At 42.5% G+C, this 20998-nt stretch overlaps 1 protein-coding gene across 1 annotated transcript; it reads right to left on the bottom strand.

Annotated features, from left to right (window-relative positions):
• Positions 1 to 5214: 5214 nt before the first annotated feature.
• LOC121995013 (cell division cycle protein 48 homolog) lies at positions 5215 to 7714 on the bottom strand. The gene is made up of 3 exons (XM_042548872.1): positions 7454 to 7714; positions 5657 to 5878; positions 5215 to 5374 (listed from the first exon to the last, which is right to left on the bottom strand). The coding sequence occupies exons 1-3, from the start codon at positions 7712 to 7714 to the stop codon at positions 5258 to 5260; spliced, it is 600 nt and encodes a 199-aa protein (XP_042404806.1). The 3' UTR covers positions 5215 to 5257.
• Positions 7715 to 20998: the final 13284 nt, after the last annotated feature.

The raw sequence follows: 20998 nt of genomic DNA, 5'->3' as shown, positions 1-20998 counted from the left end.
ATGAGCTTATAGGTCTCCAGGGCCACAGTCTGCTGAGCCAACTCGGATAAGGCCTTCTCCTTGAGGGTCAACTCCTCTTGGTACTTAGCATCAGTTGATTGATGGAGGGCTTCTAGTTTCTTCTTGTCATCCCGTAGTCGATTGGCTTCCAGTACGACCTCGCTTAGGATCTATTCCTGGGATGCATTTAAATTTTTTTAAAAATTCCATCTCCGCCTTTAGTTGGAGTAGAGCCGAAGAGGGGTCAGAAAGATGAGACTCCAGGTCAGCAATATGATCCTTTACGATCTTATTTAGTTGATAAATGTATAGGGGCGTCTGACTCAAGCACAACGCCTCGGCAAAAACCTAGTCATATAAACAGATAGTTAGAATTGAAAGAGAGGAGAAATAAGAGAAGGCAAAGAATTACCACGGTAGCATTTTCGGAGAACAAGTCCACCTGAGCAGACAGTGGGAGGTTATCCATCTACTCCATAGACTCCATCCAATCAGCTTCTAGTTGCCCCCATAGCAAGACAGAGACAGCCTAGAGAGAGGGGGTGTAATGCAATCCCACTCTGAATGTATAGTAGCGTGGAAACGGAAACACCGGGACCATGATGGTCTGGGAGCGGTACTATTGGGGGTCGGGTGAGTGGAAGTAAACAGTCGAGAAGAGGAAGGCTCGGCCTGAGCAGCTGGTGTAGGTTGCCACTTCGGATCAATCTCTTCCTTAACAGCTGGGGGTTTCCCTCGGTCGACCCCCGGTCGGGCTTCTGGAGGAATAGTAGGGTCACCCGGGAGTTATGACTCTGGAACGGAGGATGCAGCTAGCATGGGCGTCGTTTGGGTAGCAGTGGCTCAGCTATTGGGCAGGATGCAGCAGGTTTATGCCTCAACCGACATGAAAGCGGCTACTCGTCTGAATCTAACCCCTCCTCTGGAGTCAAGGGCGACAGCAGAAGGAACAGGATGAGTCCGCCGAGCAAGCTCAAGAGCAGAGCGGATAGGCGACGCCATTTGAGGGGCGACAGGGCGAGAGGCAATATCCGCGGTTGTCCCGGGAGCACTTGGAATGGAATGCAAGATGCCCCGTCTGCCAAGGATTATACGCCATCGGCGATTTATTTCCAAAGCGCTTAGTGGGAGAGGTCTGATCAAAGACGCTTGGGCAAGAGTGTTCGTTGCGGCAAAGCAAGGGTCAAAATAAGGAGGCAAATGCAAGTCAGGGCAAGGGTAATACTTACCTAAAGAATGTGATAGCTCTGAAGGGGCGAAGCTCAACCTAAATAGATACAACACATCTTCCGTTAGTAGCACGTGCAGATCAAAGCGCTAGCCCTCTAGTTGTGCTAACGCCTCTATAAAGTAGGATCCGAGCGATAGTCTCCCAGATAAGGTGCCGAAAGAAGGGATACTCGCCGCTTAATAGGTCACTCCACGGCAGAGGGAGAGCGAAGGAAAAAATACTTATCTTTCCACTTTGGCTTTGAAGATGGAAGGGGAGCAAAAAGGGTAGTCTGGGTACAAGCCTGGAAGCGAAAAAGAACCTCACTATGGCGTCGAGGGGTAAAGAGGTAGTGAAATAGGCGAGGGTTCCAGCGAATGTCAGACAATTCATAAAGAAGAACGAACCTGCACAAAATCCATATGGAATTAGGAGTAAACTGATAAAGGGGAATGCGGAAGTAGCGACTCGCGGTGGAGAAAAAGGGGATGGATAGGAAAATGAAGGTCGGCTACAATCTGTTCTTTGAAAAAAATCACATAGCCCTGAGGAGGGTGGAAAAGTCGATGAACCTTGAAGGATATGATGATATGCATGGTCGTGGACACTTCATACGCGAAGCGGAGATCATCTAGATCTACACTGGTGAAGGTTGAGACTCCGGGAGCATATTTAGGCGTTGGGGAATCCATGAAGAAGTTACAAAAGGAAGGCGAGGAGGCAACGACACGGAAGATAGGAGAGAAGAGAAGACGACTTTAGCTATCAGTATGGAGTCCAAAGGAGAAGTCGAGCAGACTATTCATAGTTATCAGGGGAAACACCCGGAAGAATGCCTCGACATCAACGCCAATTATGTGATCCAGAGACGAGTTATGTGTTGGGACCGATATGCTCGCTAGAGGGGGGGGGTGAATAGCGTCTCATCGCGCGCTTGTGCTTGCTTCGTCTTGATATGCAGCGGAAAATACAATACAAACACAAACACCGCTAACTCTAGGGATTTACTTGGTATCCACTTCAAAAAGAGGTGACTAGTCCAAGGATTCACACACTCACGCACCCTCCACTATGAAATCACTCCTTAACGATAACTACCGAAGGCGGAGAAGCCTTACAAGCTCACAATACAACACAAATACAAAGAGAAGCAGATACAAGGGAAATTTTACAAGATTTGTACACCAAACCCTAACCCTAGATTCTTCTTCTTGTTATAACTCACCTCTTGACTTGGACGTGTCTCCAAGAACATTCAAGAACTGGTGTTGCAAGCTTGAAGAAGATCGCTGTGAATGTCGCAGAAGAGTCGCAAGAAAGAACGCAAAGTTCTAGCGAAGAAAATGCTTCGCCCATGCTTTATACAGTGCTCCCAATCGATCTAAATTAGTCCCAATCGATTGCCACGTCACATCTGCACAATCCCAGCCGTCCATTGCTCGTTTCCTGCTCAACGGTCACTTCCCAATCGATCGACCGATTGATTGGGACTGCCTGAATCGATCGGTTGATCGATTCAGAGCCTTTCTGTGCTCTCGCGTCCGCACGAGAGCTTCTGCTGCCCAATCGATCGCCCGATTGATTGGGAGAGCTTCTGTGCTCGCGATTTCCTGACCCCAATCGATCGGCCGATCGATTGGGCCATTCCAACAATCGTAGCACACTCCAATCGATTGGATGATCGATTGTAGCCTGTTCAATCGATCGCCCGATCGATTGAACACTCTGGACTTGACTCAAACTCAAGTCCAACTTTCCAAACCCAACTCTCGATCAACCGTGACCTATTGGGTTTGCATGCCTAGCATTTGGCTACTCCTGACCAACCTCGAACTAGCCTTCTAGCCTCCTCCATCAGCCATGCGCCCCTCGAATATCTTCCCATCCTTCACACCTTGCCTTCTGGAGCTTCCATCGGCCTCATCCTAGTTGTCGGGTTCTCCTCGCCAAGTCACACTAGGACTTACCTTACCAAGACCACATGCTTGGACTTACAACCTTTGCCAAGATCACACTTGGACTTTCTAATTGCCTGGTTCCTCACCAGGACTTTCCTTTTTGCCAAGATCACACTTGGACTTTCCAATTGTCTGGCTCCTCACCAGGACTTTCCCTTTGCCTAGCTATACTAGGACTTTCCAATTGCCTAATCTCACTTAAGGACTTTCACCACCAAGTCTGGTCAACACTGACCTACTTGGATTTTCACTCTTGCCAACCTTCCTATTGGACTTACCTTTGCCTAATCTCTAATTAGGAGTTTCCCAGTCAAGTCTCCTGTCAACTTTGACCTACTTGACTTCTCTCTTGCCTAACCTCCAGTTAGGACTTTCCCAGATACCTAAACTCCAGTTAGGACTTTCCCATTGCCTAAACTCCAGTTAGGACTTACTCGATCAAGTCTCCGGTCAACACTGACCCACTTGACTTATCTTTTCATCAACCTGCTCAATCCCTTGACCATCTCCACAATCGGACGATTGCTCTAACAATCTTCATACATTGTCAAACATCAAAACTCAATTCCTGACTCAAGCTTGACCCAACTCAAGCTTAGTCAAACTGGTCAAACATGACCTAGGGAAATTGCCCCAATAGTATGTTGCGTTAATCATGGACACAGAAGTGATGTTGGTCGTTGGATCATCTTAGAATGCCATATTGGAGTGGTCTTGTCAGAAAAAGTTAGATCCACGAACACGTGGTAAAAAAAGAGTGTAAGCTTTTATGACATCGGAAAGAAAATCACTTTGACTTGCGACCGGGTGGGTAGTTGGTATGAATACGAGGTAATCTGCTCGGGAATATAAAGTGGCTAGTAATGACTAGCGATAACGCCTGATCGGGGGAACAAGCCCTTCCTTTAACAATGCCTGCCCGGGTGATAAGCCGACCCGGCATCCACGAAGGAGTTGTGCACTTAACCTATCACTTAGTCGTATAAGCGAAAAACGTCAAAGGGTCCTAAGCGAACCCAGCAGACACTTAGGCACAACACGGCAAGCTAACAGTAGGTTCATGAATACAACATTTTTAATAACTACAAGTGTGAAGTTCAAAGGGAAAGTGGTGACATTACATGGTTGCTTAAAAAGGGAGGCGGTTACAAGACATCACAAACTATTCAAAAATGGGGAAAGCTTCTTCGAGGAGCTCATTGAGAAGACGAGTCCGGTCCAGAAAGTCTTCAAGTGGATTGGAGCAACCCCTTCTCTCACAGTTGCACCAGAGCCCCCTCGCTGCCTTAACACAACATCTGGTTGATAAGGTGGCCTACCATAGCCCCAAAAGCCTTGGAAGCTAAGAAGGAGGTCTTGTGCATTGCAAGGCGGGAGTCCTCCCTCGCCCGATAGTCCTTCAACTCTTCCCGGGTCTTGTCTGCGTCGTCCCGTGCCCCGGGTGTAGTATCACTTAACGACATCGGGTGTAAAACCGATGTAATATTATATGTTAATAACACCAGTTTTGGCAGTGGTATACAACCGATGTAATATTAGTTAATGACACCGGTTTTACAGCGGTGGAAAATCGATGTAATATCAGTATTGTTTAACGACACAAATTCGATTTCCGAAACAGTAAAAAACCGACAGTATCCAAGAAAATACACAAATATTCACAAATTACACCAATATTCTTCTTCCAACAGTATCCATAAAATACACAAATATTCACAAATTACATAAATATTCTACTTACAACAGTATCCATAAAATACACAAATATTCTTTTTACATCAAAAGCTAATAGATATTGTACACATCAAGGTAGAACATCGTGAGTCAAAAATCAAGCTGAGGCTACATTAAATTATGAGAATCAAAATCTGTTCAACTTGCTATACTGCTCCATTCTTCTTGCGCCTTTCATTTCCCTAATCTCACCACTTTTCACCTTCAAATGCCTAGTTTTTTGAGTTAAAACATCCACTGTTCAAATCTGTCAAACAAAAGTATTATTTGGTCTACTTAACTACAGCAAAGAACAAAAATAGAAGAAATATACATGCTGTAGAAGTCCTAGAATATCACCATCAGAAAGAAAAAATCACACTTGGTGGACATAAAACCTCAAACATATCCAGCAAACTACCTCTTGCAGTTCCCTCTTGACATTTTCCAGCCCACCAATATCATCCCAGCTGACATTTGGTACTTCAACAACCTGATCAAAACCCAACAAACTATCAGCATATCTCAAGGTAGAAATAGAAGTGGTTTTTAGGCCATTCATCAACATATGACAGTAAACACAAGTTACCAACCAGGCACATCAGGCTATAGAATTTCTTGAGTTGTAAGTTTAATTTAGAAAGAACACCAATGTCAAATTTCTCATTTTCAATTCTTGCAGCAACAATTTATTTTAAAAATTCATGTAGATAATCATATTTAGAAGGAAAAAAACTAATTGAAAATGATTACAATTACCAAAGCAAAGACTTACAGTTTCACGGAGGGCAGATGGGTTACTAGATCCCAAAGCAGTCTTAAAGTGTTCATTTGTAACAGACATAGAATTGAGAATCTCAGCATCAATTGATTCATCTTCTAGATCAATTATGTCCATCTTTTCACGGATACACTGGAGAGCAGCTTCAGTGCATAAAGCAGCAAGATCAGCCCCAACATAGCCATGAGTATCCTTAGCAATCCTTTCCAAATCAACCTGCATTGAATAAATCAAGAGAAAAATAGATACATGAAAACATTGAATATTTACAAGAGAAAAATACTGCTACAACATTTCAGCATTTACAAGTAGAAAAGTGATTATTAAGAACATTTATAATCATAATAGATACATGAATCAAATAATTTATAGATGAAATAAAAAAAAAGATAAGAGCATAATTGATTGTCAAAAAGCTTCAAGCAATGACAGGTAGCTTGATTAGTTAGATTACAAAACCCAAACAACTATATAATAAATCCATATTTGATCAAACCAGTAACTTAAATCAATAAATGAAAATGTAGAGGATGACTTAACAAAGGTTAAATAAGGGACCAGTCTGTGTAAATACTTTGCACGCATGCTAGAGAAATCAATCATTATAGTTATTGTTATTTAAAAACCAGCATAAATCGATCAGAAGATTGATCAGCATGTTCATGCAGGAACCTTTCCTCTCTGAGATGCATAAAGGCTGGTTTGAACCGTCAGAAGATGCCAAATCTCTAAGCATTTGATTACTGTTCTATTTCATTCTCCCTGTAGAACTAAAGATTCCAGAAAAAGGAGCAGTACTAGCTACAGATAGTAACTTCTTTCTCGTCTCACGATGTGCCGACAGGTTCTTTCAATCTCCGAATCAAATGGGACTAGTCCACTTCTTGAATTCGTGGAACTTCTGGTCATAAACTGTTCCTATACAAAAATTGTCAAGAATCACCAACAAAATAACAACAAAGAAATAGCTGTCAATTTAGGAACTACAACCACTTCAAAGGTCCTCGACAACGATGCTAAAATTTGATAACCTAAGATTGTGTCGCGACAACTTGGTTACAAAATTTCCCTTAGATTCTACCCTTAACTAGTATAGCATAAGGTAACCTAGGGTCATTTCTCAAAGACCTCAGAAAAAAATTGTTGTAACTCCCAAATAGGGTTCTGATGTAAATCTCTACAGGATCCCTATTCAGATCAGAATTTCCAATTAATGCAACTCAAATTACTGAGTAGCTCTAAGTTCAGGATCTAACAACTCCTACGGAATAACCTCACTCTAGATCATGTAAGATTTATGTATCTAAACTTGACAAACTTTAAACCAGAAATGAATTCCAACAACCAAGCTAAGTGCTCAAGCGAAATCTAGATCTAATCAATCTCAGTTGTTTATTGAAACAAGAAATCAGAAATCAGAATTTAGATGGGCAGTATTCAGAACATTTTCTAAACTAATTACAAATTCAATTTCAAATCTCCGTCGAAGGAGTTGCTAAACTTCCAATTGAATTAGAAAGAACAGGGAATCAAAACTCAACATGTTCTATGTCGAACAACGCAAATTCACGAGACCCGCTAACCAGCACACATTCAACAACAAGAAACAAAGAAAACAAGAATGCAAAAATTAGAAATAAGGAAAAGAAATGAATGTTGTTAAGCTTGGGAAATCCTGAGCACTCACAAATTCTCACGGAAGAAAGAAAACTCAGCTCTCGCAGAATAAAGACAAGCGATCATGTTAGATCTGATATAGTGAATCCAATAGAGCACTCCAGAAATCAGAACCCAGAAATAAGAAAGAATTCCTTTAAGATCGCTCCAACCCCCTAAATGTAGTTGGAACCTTCCAGAGAGAAGAAAACCAGCTTGAAGATGGAGAACCACGCTGAATCCACGAGCTTCTCCGCTTCTTTGTTCCTTCTCCTTTGCCCCCAGAAGATTGATCATAAACGATGGTATCTCAGAGAGGAAAGGTTCGATTTTGGCGGAGTGCAGATTTTGTAGACCCAGAAGATTGATATAATCGGAGTTCGAAGGTGGTCTCATAGACAGCCACTAAAAGGCAGGAACCAAACCGATCTACGGGCGTAGATTTGCAAAGAAAACAAATCGATCGAGTAAACCCTACACATATCAACCGATCCACTCAAATCTCCCAGCGACGACCACAATAGTGAAAAGGCAAACAAAACCAACATCAGATCAAAGAACTGCAACAAGTAAGAGTGTAGATGTAAGGAGGGGATTAGCGTTTTCACATTTCCACAGGGCCTCAATCTTCACCCTCAATCTTCCCAGGCAGTGAAAAGGGCCTCAAAGACTTCATCCAGCGGAACCCCTCTCCTTCCGAGGCAAAGGCAAGGGCGGGCTGCGAGGAGAGCATCACGGTGTTGCTGGCGCAGGTGAAGCCGAAGCTCCCCAAGCTTCCCCTTTTCTTGCCCGGGATGATCGTGATTGTGAAGAACCCCAAGAACCCTTTCCACATGTACAGTGGGATCGTGTAGAGGGTCATCGACGGGAAGGCCGGTGTGCTCTTCGAAGGGGGGAATTGTATCTATCATTTATGCTGCAGTTTTGCTTAGGACCGAAGCAGGTGGTTTTGATCCTGATCGGGAGAGGCAGGTACGCTAGAAGGAGAAGAGGGAGATGAGGGGTTGAGAGAGATAGTCGGAGGAAAGTGGTGGTGTCGTAGCGACGATATAGGTTTAGGGCTAAGTATGGGTGGACGGCGCGATATAGGTTTAGGTTTGGAGGGAAGAGTGAAGTATTGCAAATTTCGGCTAAGTATGGGTGGAAAAATTAAATTATTTTATTTTATCATAGACATCGGATTTTAAAAACCGCTGTTAAAATCGGTGTCTATTAACGAAAAAAAGGCGCTCATAGACATCGCCTAAAAAACCGATGTCTATGAGCGAAAATCTGCGCTCATAGACACCGATTTTTGGAAAAAATGATGTAAAATACTCAAAGACATCGATTTTTGCTTAAAACTGTTGTTGTTCCACCGATGTTTATGAGGATTTTTGTTGTAGTGTCAATTCAAGCGCCAATGGCCCTTGGCCAACAACGGTACTGGAGTTGCTGAGCGGAAGGTGCTAGCCGTCTTCGTACTCAAGGAGGATTCAACCCTAGCCGTCTTCGTACTCAAGGAGGATTCAACCTTTACTAAGATAATCGACCACACCCCAATCCCCTGCACGCCGGAGTGAGCAACAAAGGAACTAGGGTCTAGTTAGTCGGACTTGGGCCTCCTTTGACTAGACTTGGAGGGGAGACTTGTGATACGACATATAAAGGAGGGCCCCGAGGGGGCCAGGAAGTCAGAAGTCAAAAGGATGTAACAGTCAGAAGTAAAGAGGATGTGATAGTCAAAAGTCAAAGCGACATGACAGTCAGAAGTCAATAAAACGTGCCAGTCAACAGCCAAAGAAGGAGGGGGGTTGAACCGCCCTGCGCTTGTAGTCTCATAATTCCTAGTCTGGCACAATCAAAACAGGTGGCCAAATCTGGCTTTATAAAGGGTTTGGGTACCTGGCCAAGACAACTCTCGACCGACCCCCCAGCTGTCAAGTCGTGAAAGCTATCATCTCCGCCACTGGCTTAGACAACACCCAGGCGACCCACAACAACTCATTCTCTTCACCAAGGTTTCGTCATTCTAGCACAACTGAGCGATCAGCCCGAGTGGCCTCCATCTTAGCCCAGGCGGAGCAGATAGCACTAGGCGATAATAGTGTCAGAGAATCGTAACCTCCTGTCAGAGAATAACTGTCATTCTTCAGGGAATATTCCAGTGGTCTACCATTCCCTGGGAATGGAACATTCTTTAAACTAATGGGAGGGCATCACGTGTCCTCTCTCATCCGATAGGACCTGACACCCAACCTTCTCTAACATCGGTTAGGCTCCAGAGGTACACATCGCCATATAAAAAGGGAGGTCCTCTCCCTTGAGCAGGTATGCGCACATTCACACTCATCTTCTACAATTCTTTATTCCTTTATATACTGTTCTTCTGGGAAAAAAGACCTGACTTGAGCGTCGGAAGGCCTGCGCTAGGGACTTTTCTCCTGATTTCTTGTCTTTAATACTCCATGTGCTTGTCTGAGTGTGCGCAGGGTCAAAGTACCGCCGGTTTCGTCACCACTATCCTTAAGTTCCACGTGGGGATCTGTTTTTCCGATGCACATACGCCAGGTGTGTCAAATCGTCTTTCTGTCAACACCAGTACTATCTCAAGTGATCTTCGTCTGACTCAGATTCTGGACAGGATCACTATATATCTATTCCATATCTGTTATGGTTCTAAAAACATTTACTGGTGGTCGACTAACTCTTCTTCTGCTGAACATATTTATTTTTCTTACGGGTTTATATATTTCATAGCCTTGTTTCTGAAACTGCAACAACTTTGTTTAACTTCGAATGGACTAGTATCTTGTGAGTTTTTATGGTATCACTTTATAATTTGACTTCCCAGGTAATAGCTAGCAAGACAAAGATATACATTGTTCTAGAATTTGTTGATGGAGGCAAGCTCTCTGGCAAAATAGTAAGGATTTTTTTTTTATTTTTTTAATCAAATGTTTATAATAGGCCTGAAAGTTAGATGCACAAATGTAGACTGACAACATGATTCACATTTTCATTTCAGATACATTGTTGAGATTGCAAATATTAAACAACTTAAAAGTTTTAAATAGGGTATTTTAGTAGGAATAACTTATCTTCCCATTATTGACAGAGGCAATTTTTTTTTATATTTAGGTCAACCATTGCAGATTAAAAGAAGATGAAGCAAGGAGATACTTTCACCAACTAATTGATGCTGATGATTACTGTCACATTAGAGGTGTATACCACAGAGATTTAAAGGTTTGTTGATATTCACTAATTGGGTATGCTATAGTGGATTTCTTGGTTCAACTGCCTAAATTAATGAAACCTTGATTAACTTGCAGCCAGAAAATCTGCTTTTAGATTCTTTTGGTGTACTTAAAGTTTCTGACTTTGGTTTAAGAGCATTTGCACCACAAATACAGGGAAGGATATCTTTGAACTTCAAAAAATCCCATTGATTGGACTTGGTTCTCCAACTAGGTTCTTTTGATTTGATTTAATCCTATATTTTCTCATCCTATATTTGCACATTGCATGAGGACTCCTAACTATGTTGCACCCGAGGTATGTCTTCGCGTTCATCTTCTTTCTAGAGAGCGCATTTTGCAGCTTTAATTCAGTGAAAGAACTCGGACCTGCTAATAATAATTTTATTTTTCCAGGTCCTCAATGATAAAGGTTATGTTGGTACGATTGGAAATATGAATGAAATAAAGAGATAGAGACGAAGAGATTATATTGTACATGAGTTTAATCCCACATTAGAAGTCTCTTGGCTTTATTTTTGATTTAAATTATGACACATGCATTGATGTTATAAACATATGCATGGGGAGAGACTCTCTCAAGTGTGAGTGCGCAGGGATGAGACCAAGGTTGACTCATGTGCGAGTACGACCTGTGCAAGATGGGAGCTCCTATATAAGGAGGCTAGATTTTGAGTAAAGAGAGACGCGTAAGAAAAGCGAAAGCAAGAGAATTCCTCCACATTCGTTCCCCGATTCTTCTCTCAGTCGGGCATTCGCTCGGCTGAACTACTCGTGATAACACTCAAGTGCATTCTCAGTTTGCCACGAACAACCAATGCTTGGTTGCGTAATGGTTTTGCCGTTGTATCTTCGGAAACAGACGACCCGAAGAAACCTCAAAGCATAGCCAGAGGTGGGGTGAATCACTTTCAAGGAAACTGTGACTATCGCAAGCCTCGGTCCCTTCGCCTATTCGGCCGCTTCGCCTGTCGGCTGTTTCACTCGCTCAGACTTTGCTGCTTGAATTCGGTGCTCTGTCTGTACTCAGTAATTAGCAGAAATCAACCCCCACTGGCAGCCTGAGATTATCAGCTCAGGTCATCTTGATAGATAAGTTAGAATTGATTTTGTGTAATTTTAATTCAGTTAATTCCCCAATATCTTCGGCAACATATTGTCCGACAATCTTGAAATAGATTCGATTATGTTGATATAGCCACATAAAAGAATGTTGAGGTGCAACAGACTTAACACGTGTAGGCCCCCTCTGCCCTGACTGAAACTGTGTCAATCAGTCATGGGGAAAAACTAAAGAAGTTCAGTGGACTGAACTTCAAGAGATGACAGCAGAATATGCTCTTCTATCTGACCACGCTCAATTTGGCTCAGTTCTTGACTGAGGACCCTCCTAAATGTGCTGAGGATGCAGATGCGCAAACCATCAGTGTAGTGGAGGCATGAACTCATTCTGAGTTCCTTTGCCAAAACTACATCCTCAACTGCCTTGCCGACTCATTGTATGCTGTGTATAACTTGAAGAGAACGGCTAAGGAGCTGTGGAAGTCCCTGGATAAGAAGTACAAAACGGAGGATGTAGGGGCCAAGAAGTTCATCGTGGGTCGATTCCGGGATTACAAGATTGTTGACTCCAAGATGGTGACAAGCCAAGTCCAGGAGCTTCATGTAATCTTACATAAGATCTGTCACGCCTCGGAAGAGTCCCTATCCGAAGAAATTTCGGCAGCATCTCCCCTGTACGACGGACAATCTGAAACTTTCTACAATCACCATATACCTCAGCCACATGCGGCTGGAATAATAACAATAATAAAACAATCACCACGCAGTTAATATCAATTTCAGCCACTGGCTGACACCACCACGCAGTTTAATAGTAAACAAATAGAACAGTAATACGATGACTCGAAAACAACCCTACTCAACTACACTCGTAAAGCTCAAATCCGATTTTTCCTACTCCACTACACTCATAAAATACAAATCCGATAAAACCACCTCTTCTGCCGTCCAGGCAGGCATGGAGTAAAACATATCCAAATTATACCAAAATCCATCAACGATAAGAATCCATACAAGATCCATAAGTAAAACATTACAAGATCAAGACATAGTCTGATAGAGAAAACTTAAATAACAACTCGTGATCAGCAGAGGACTAGCACTACGTGCAATGGGGACTAGCGACTGGAACTGCTCCAGACAACCTCAACCTGAAAAATAACAACAATGGAGGCGAGGTGAGTCCAACACTCAGCAGGTACAACTGATATGCAAAGTAGAGAAATAACATCTAGCACTAATCATGCGTACAGTCTCCTGATATAAAAGAATGAAATGCAACTGAAGTAAACAGGAGAAAAACTGTACTAACCAGGACCTGGTATAAGAACAAACAGTCCGAGTGGCATAGAAATCCTGTATGCATGTCAAACATAGACGTCCAAACAATATACAACATATAAATGCAGCAAGCACAAACACAAGCAATAAATGCATCATGTATATGATGCCAATGATGCGTCCTGGTCACCCCTGACGCTAGTCGATCATCTCACACACAATAGCGAGGCCGAGTGGGTAGGGCTGTGACAACCGTGCACTCTGTCGTCATTACTCCTGATGAGTAACCGAGTGGACGGGATGCGGTCGGAGTACACCTATCCTCCTACCCCAAATCATAAATGGGGGAGCGCAATGCTCTCAACTCCCGGTACACGATGACGGGGAGGAATCCCTGCCGGCTAACACGTTGCATCACGCTACCCATGAGCGGACCAACGAAGCCAAACAAAGTTCCTGCTGCAACACACACTGCCTGAATCGACCACTAACCCATGAGTGGTGGTGTGTGCAGATCCATGTAACTGGCGATGTGCTCAACAATAATGGAGCGGACTATCGCACAACATGCAATCATGCAAATGGTGCATGACACTAACCACAAAATATCCTGAGCTAATCCATATATATATAAAAGTGCACCATAGGTCAACGAATCAAATCAAAGGTACACTGAAGGTATAAAACCTAGGTCCTGAAAATGGTGAAGCATGGTATATCACTACCCTATAAGAATGTATCAACAGGTAAGGAATACATGAGATGCAAAACAAGCAATCAACCAATCATGTAACAGGTATCGGGTAGTGATTAACCGAAACAAATAAGAGAACACAATTATTGCTACTTGTTAAATTCACTACTATGCATATTAAAGACATAAAGTCAAAAGTACCCGCCTTCAAAAGAAAGGTCCAATCCGGTAATCGAGATACTTGTCTCTAGGGCTGTAAATGAACCAAGCGTTCGTGAACAAGCTTGGTGTTCGGCTTGGTAAGAGCTTGTTTATGTTCGTTCAATATGCATTAGATTAATTAAACAAACAAGCTTGAACAGCTCGTTAAGCTAAACAAACAAGCTTGAACACATATGTGTTCAGCTCGTTAATGTTCGTGAACAATGTTCACGAACAATATTTATTAATAAAATTATTTTCAATATGCTAAATAAACAATAAAATAAAATAAATAAATAAATTTAAATTATCAATCTTAATAACCAATAAAACAATTAAAGTTTCAAACAATCAAACAAGCTTGAATTGAGAGCTTGATAACATCTAAACGAACCAAGCTCAAACCAAGCTCAAGCCAAGCTCGAACCAAGCTCAACCCAAACTTGAATTGAGAGCTTGATAACTTCTAAATGAACCAAGCTCAAACCAAACTCAAGTCAAGCTCAAGCCAAGCTTGAATTGAGAGCTTGATAACATCTAAACGAACCAAGCTCAAGCCAAGCTTCAAACAAGCTCAAGCTCATAAAAAATAAACCAAGCCAAGCTTGAACACTCATTTCAAAAGCTTGGTTCATTTTAAGCTCGGCTCGGCTCGGCTCGGTTATCTTATCAAACAAGCTTGAACACCCCAAAGCTCGGCTCGGCTCGGCTTGTTTACAGCCCTACTTGTCTCGTATCAATGTCCTGTAATAAATCGTACAATTTAGCTAAGTTTAATTATAACTCAAATAGTTAAACCAAAACTATTTTCCTTCAAGAACCCTAATTAAATAGTTAATCACAATTAACTATCCCTAATCCAAAGCTTAGGGTCCCATTCCTAACAAAATAGATCAAAAGAAACACACTTACCCTAATGTGCGAACAGCGATCAGATGTCTATCTCTCAACCAAACATTGTTCTGTTGAAATCAACCCTAGCAAAGATTCAATTCCTTCCAAGAATCAATCTAATATAGCAACAGAACAAATCCTCTATTGTTTAAGTACTAAACAGACCTTACCTTAATCTAATCCAACATTACTTGGTGAAGAGATCCAGATGCGATTGCAAGGAAGAAAGAACCCTCTCCACTTCAGAACTGACGAGGACAGTATCATCGATGGTTATCCTCTTCTCCAAATTTGAAGGGCAATAGATCTCAGGCTAACAGCTCAGCCGCGAAAGGGGTACAGAACCAAGCTATCTTTCAGTCGTAGTCGGCTTCCCGCACTGTTGGTCTCGGCCAAGACTAACCACCTCACTGGATCGGATTAGGGCACAGATAGCAATTGCCGGCGGTCAATTGAAGAGACATAGGGCACAGATAGAGGTTACCGGAGGTCAATTGAAGGGATCTAGGGCACGGTCGATGGAGAAATTGTGCCGGCGCAACTACGACGTCGAGATCGCTCCACAAGTGGCTCGTGTCAGTAGAGGAGAGTGAAGTAGAAGGGAAATCGAGACACAAGCTCAGCAGTGGCGTCGACTTGCGGTGAAGTCACTAGGGCTCAGCATAGAGGAGATCGGGGCTCGGCAGTAGCAGCGATCAACACTGTCACTCGGCGAAGTGGCTGAGAAAAAAAAAAGAATTTAGGGCTCGTGGAGGAAGAAGTAAGAGATGGTCGCCGTCGGGCAGAGGAGAGGCAAAAGAGAACTTGGTCGAGGCTTATACGCGAGGAAGGGAGGAGAAACCGCCGTCGGTTAGGGCAAATCAGCGTTGGTACACGCGAGGAAAGGAGTCGGGTATGCGGGGAAGAATAAGAGAAAAAGGAAAAGAAAATAAAACTTTTCCTCATTAAAACAGGGTAGCCTAAACAGGCTTTCCCGGGACCTTGTTTTTATCCCCGATAACTCATCCGTACGAGCTTCCGAAAAATTCCCGAAAAATTTTCAAATATTCTGGAAAATTCCCTTATTAATATTCGTCTATTTTCGGTATTTTACATTCTCCCCCACTAATAAAAATTTAGTCCCCAAATTTCAGTATCTACCATCAGCAAGTACTAATAACAGGTAACAATTATAAATGCTGAACGGTAAATTAAATCACATACTTCAAGTGAAAAGATGGGGATATCGAGCTCGGATCGTATCCTCGAGCTCCCAAGTAGCCTCCTCGTCCGAATGATGCTGCCATCCGACTTTAACCAGCCGGATAGTCTTGTTCCTCAATTGACGCTCTTTCCGGTCGAGAATCCGTACCGAAACCTCCTCATAAGTAATGTCAGGCTGAACTGGAACTGGGATATCTGCCAGCACATGCGTCGGGTCAGGTACGTATCTCCTCAGCATAGATACGTGGAATACATCGTGCACGGCTGACAGGGACGGTGGTAGTGCCAATCGGTAAGCTACCGCTCCAATCCTCTCCAAGATCTCGAAAGGACCAATGTACCACGGAGCTAGCTTACCTCTGAGGCCAAATCTCTTCACCCCTTTCGTGGGTGAAACTCGAAGAAATCCATGGTCGCAAATGGAGAATTCTAAGAGTCTCCAACTCCGGTCTGCATAACCCTTCTGGCGGTCCTACGCCTCTGACATCCTCCGTCTGATAGTACGAACCAACTCTGCCTCATGCTGAGCTCTATGAGGTCCCAACAACTGGGCCTCTCCAACCTCATCCCAGAGGGTGGGTGTCCGATAAGGCCTACCATACAACGCTTCAATGGTGGCATTTGGATAGCCGAATGCAAACCGTTGTTGTAGACGAACTCTCCAATGGCAAATGGTCCTCCCAACTGCCCCTAAAATCTAATACACAAGTCCTCTAGAGTCTAAATGGTCTGCTCTACTGTCCATCTGTCTGCGGATGGAAAGTTGTACTGAAACAGAGCTGCGTGCCCAAGGCCTGCTGCAGACTCTGTCAAAAAGACGAGACGTGAACCGGGGGTCTCTATTCGAAATAATAGTCAACGGGACACCACGTGATCTGATGATCTCCCGGTAAAACAGATCTACCAATCGATCCAGGGGTTCAGTCCTCTGGATCGCTAAGAAGTGCGCGGATTTGGTTAATCGATCAACGATTACCCAAATCACGTCATGGCCTCGTCGTGCCCTTGGCAATCCCACCACAAAGTCCATAGTAATATGTTCCCATTTCCACTCGGAAATAGGAATCCGCTGAAGTAATCCTGCAGGTCTCTGGTGCTCAGCCTTCACCTGCTGACAAACAAGACATCTAGCTACGAAATCCGTGATGTCTTTCTTCATGTCGTTCCACCAGTAGGAACGCCTCAAGTCTCGATACATACGGGTCCCGCCTGGGTGGATCGCCAATCGAGAGTGGTGAGCCTCCTTAAGTAGCTCCTGTAAGACCGGATGAGACTGAGGTACGCATAATCTGTCTCGGAAGTATATAATACCCTCCTCATCTCGTGTGAACTCGGTCTGCTACCCGGAAGCTATCTGGCTGCAAATAAATTACAAATACTGATCAGCAGCCTAGGGCTCTCGTATCCTCGTCCTGATCAACGACTGAGAAACCATGGTAACCAGAGCACCCTGCTCTGTCTGTCCTTACCCCTCACGGCCCAAATCGGAGGAACCTTAAATCAAGTCTGTGACCATAACTCGGTGGCAAGCTAAAGTCCCTCCAGACTTCCTGCTAAGCGCATCGGCAACCACATTAGCTCTCCCCAGGTGATAGCTAATGGTACAATCATAATCCTTCAGGAACTCCATTCATCTCCTCTGTCAGAGATTAAGTTCCTTCTAAGTAAATCGATATTTGAGACTCTTATGGTCAGTGAGAATCTCAAATGTAACACCATATAAATAATGTCGCCAAATCTTCATGGCAAAAATAATGGCGACTTGCTCCAGATCATGTACAGGGTAGTTCTTCTCATGCTCCTTCAACTGTCGAAAAATAGGAGACTACCCTACCGTGCTGCATCAAAACAACGCCCAACCCTGTAGAGATGCGTCGGTATAGAGCACGAATCCGTCCTCTTCAGAAGGTAAAACCAAAATCGGAGCCGACACTAGTCTCTGCTTCAGCTCCTCGAAGCTGGTCTTGTAGTCCTCGGACCATGTGAACTTCACGCCTTTCTTGGTCAGGCGTGTCAGTGACATAGCTATCCGAGAGAAACCCTCAACGTATCTCCAAAAATATCGAGCCAAACAGAGGAAGTTGCGAGCTTCCTGTATAGACTCTGTCTACTCCCAACGGTAACAACCTCTATCTCCTGTGGAACCACGGTATACCCTACTGGTGACCGTGTGTCTCAAATATCTCACAGAAGACAATCAAAATACGCACTACTGAACTTCACATATAGACGTTTCCGTCGAAATATCTCTAGAACTATGTGAAGATGGTGTACGTGACTCACTGTGGATCCTAAATAGATCACAACATCGTCAACAAAGACAATGGAAACCGATCCAAACATCCTCGAAATACCAGAATTATCGAGCCCCTGAAAACATCTAAGGCTTCCCAAACCCTAATGGTAAAATCATGACACATAATGTCCGTATCACAGACATTTCTAACCATAAGATCCCTGACAATAAAAATATAATTACCAACAATACAAATCACCAAAGAATAGATCCACAGTGTGAGAGCAGCACTCCATCACAAGAAATACCACATATGTGGGAGCAACGCTCTACCACAAACAATCCGTAATATGTGGGAGCAACGCTCCGCCACAACAATCTAAAATATGTAAGAGCAACGCTCTATCACAAACCAACAATAATATGTGGGAGTTCCGCTCCACCACAAACGATCCATAAGTGTCCAAGACACATAACTATCCAACTAGAGGCTGCACGAGATCACTCAACCACATATCACTGTGGGCAGCCAAAGGTATAACAATCCAGCAATCAAATCAAACTCATCGTCAAATCTATCAACATCGTAGTGAGTCGCCCACTGATAAGAAAATGGGTTGACAAGGTAATCCAACAAAGATATAATGATAAACACTCAACATAGGTAGAATCATCATGAGACTACCAATAATGCCCCTGACACACGTGCACACACAACTAGGGTATGATCAACATGATCCTCTAATTATTACACACCCAACACACTCATAACACAGGTATAAATCAGTTTGATACTTCCAACAAATCATAATCGACACGAGTGTACACACAGAACAAACATAATCAACAAGATACCTCGAATATTACATCAACCACATCTGCACATATCACAACTCAGATTAAATCGATAAGATACCTCCAATAAAACACTCAAACACATGTGCACATTTCACAACATAGATTTAATCGACAAAATACCTCCAATAAACAATCAGACATGTATGCCTAACCACTCAGGTATAATCTACTAGAAACCCACAATAATCATAACTGGACAAGTATACACCCACTACGTGCAATTTAAACCATCTATCAAGAACTCCTACAACACATAATAATCATATGTACATACCTCATAGATATGCAAAAATCAACATACTTAATCCAATCAACCTGACATTCCCTATTTTACCTTCTATGTTATCCAAATCCAACACAATACTCAATCATTTTCATCCAGCTTTGACATTGATGAAAACTTGGTTACATTTAACACTTCAATAAAATTTATATCCTCAATAATATCAGCCCACATAATATCAGATGAATCAATCTCTACTCCCCATGAGAGCAAGTTAGCATTCAAAACATCAAATCATTATTTATCCACATAGTCCAATATCAGAGGAAGCAAATATCAATTTTATCATCCTGTTAACTAACTACAACTAACCAGATTTATTAAAATCTCATAGACACACTCAACTGTAAACTCTCTAGCACCCGATCTATATCTGATCACCAACTATAATCATCAAACCTGTGAATATCATACATGACACTCACTATGTCACCATCAACGACAACCGAAATAATAGATCACCAAAATAGTTATCCACCAATAGATCATCAAAACAAATATTTAGTAATAGATCATCAGACAACCACATAACATTTACTCTCATAAATCATTAGAAATCATAACATCACAATATCTGATCTCACAATATCCCTTAACCTCAAATCATTCTCAACAATGATCAAACATGATAACTCCCCAATGACCAATTTTTATCATATCGGATACCCTAATATCCAAAAGATATGAGTATAAAAACTCTACTGGCTAAGTCAACAGGAATATGTAATTATCATCCATTAGCCAGCTAACAATAGCAGAGGCTGGTATGTGCCTCTATTTCCTACTAGTAGTAACAGAAGCTAAAACTACTGATGATATGATATGAAAAATCACCAGAGACTATAATCCTTGATCTCTATTAAGGTCAACCATGCTCAATGGTTAACCCATCACATGTAATATGTGTTACAACAACCAGACAGGTACTAAATAAAGAATGCTAATACATGTCATAAACTATAAAATTAAACATCATACCTATATGTCGTCTGGAGATGTTCCATCGCTATCCAGTCCCCAACTTCTGACCTCAAAGTTTCGAACATGAAAATCACTGGAAATCCATATAAATCCGAAACGAAAATCCATAACATATACATAATGGAAAATCCGTACAATCCAAAATAACTACCCAGTTTGACCCGCAAACTTGGGCTAACCCAAATATCCAGAACACCAAAAGCAGATAACATAACCCGCTCTGATACCAAATAAATTGTCACGCCCCGGAGGAGTCCCTGTACGAAGAAATTTCGGCAGCATCTCCCCTGTACGACGGGCAATCTGAAACTTTCTACAATCACCATATACCTCAGCCACATGCGGCTGGAATAATAACAATAATAAAATAATCACCACGCAGTTAATATCAATTTCAGCCTCTGGCTGACACCACCACGCAGTTTAATAGTAAACAAATAGAACAGTAATACGATGACTCGAAAACAACTCTACTCAACTACACTCGTAAAACTCAAATCCGATTTTTCCTACTCCACTACACTCATAAAACACAAATCCGATAAAACCACCTCTTCTGCCGTCCAGGCAGGCATGGAGTAAAACATATCCAAATTATACCAAAATCCATCAACGATAAGAATCCATACAAGATCCATAAGTAAAACATTACAAGACCAAGACATAGTCTGATAGAGAAAACTTAAATAACAACTCGTGATCAGCAGAGGACTAGCACTACGTACAATGGGGACTAGCGACTGGAACT

This window comes from Zingiber officinale, chromosome 6A, assembly GCF_018446385.1.
Source record: "Zingiber officinale cultivar Zhangliang chromosome 6A, Zo_v1.1, whole genome shotgun sequence".
In the NCBI taxonomy this organism is placed as follows: domain Eukaryota; kingdom Viridiplantae; phylum Streptophyta; class Magnoliopsida; order Zingiberales; family Zingiberaceae; genus Zingiber; species Zingiber officinale.
This window is presented reverse-complemented; position numbering and strand designations above follow the sequence as displayed.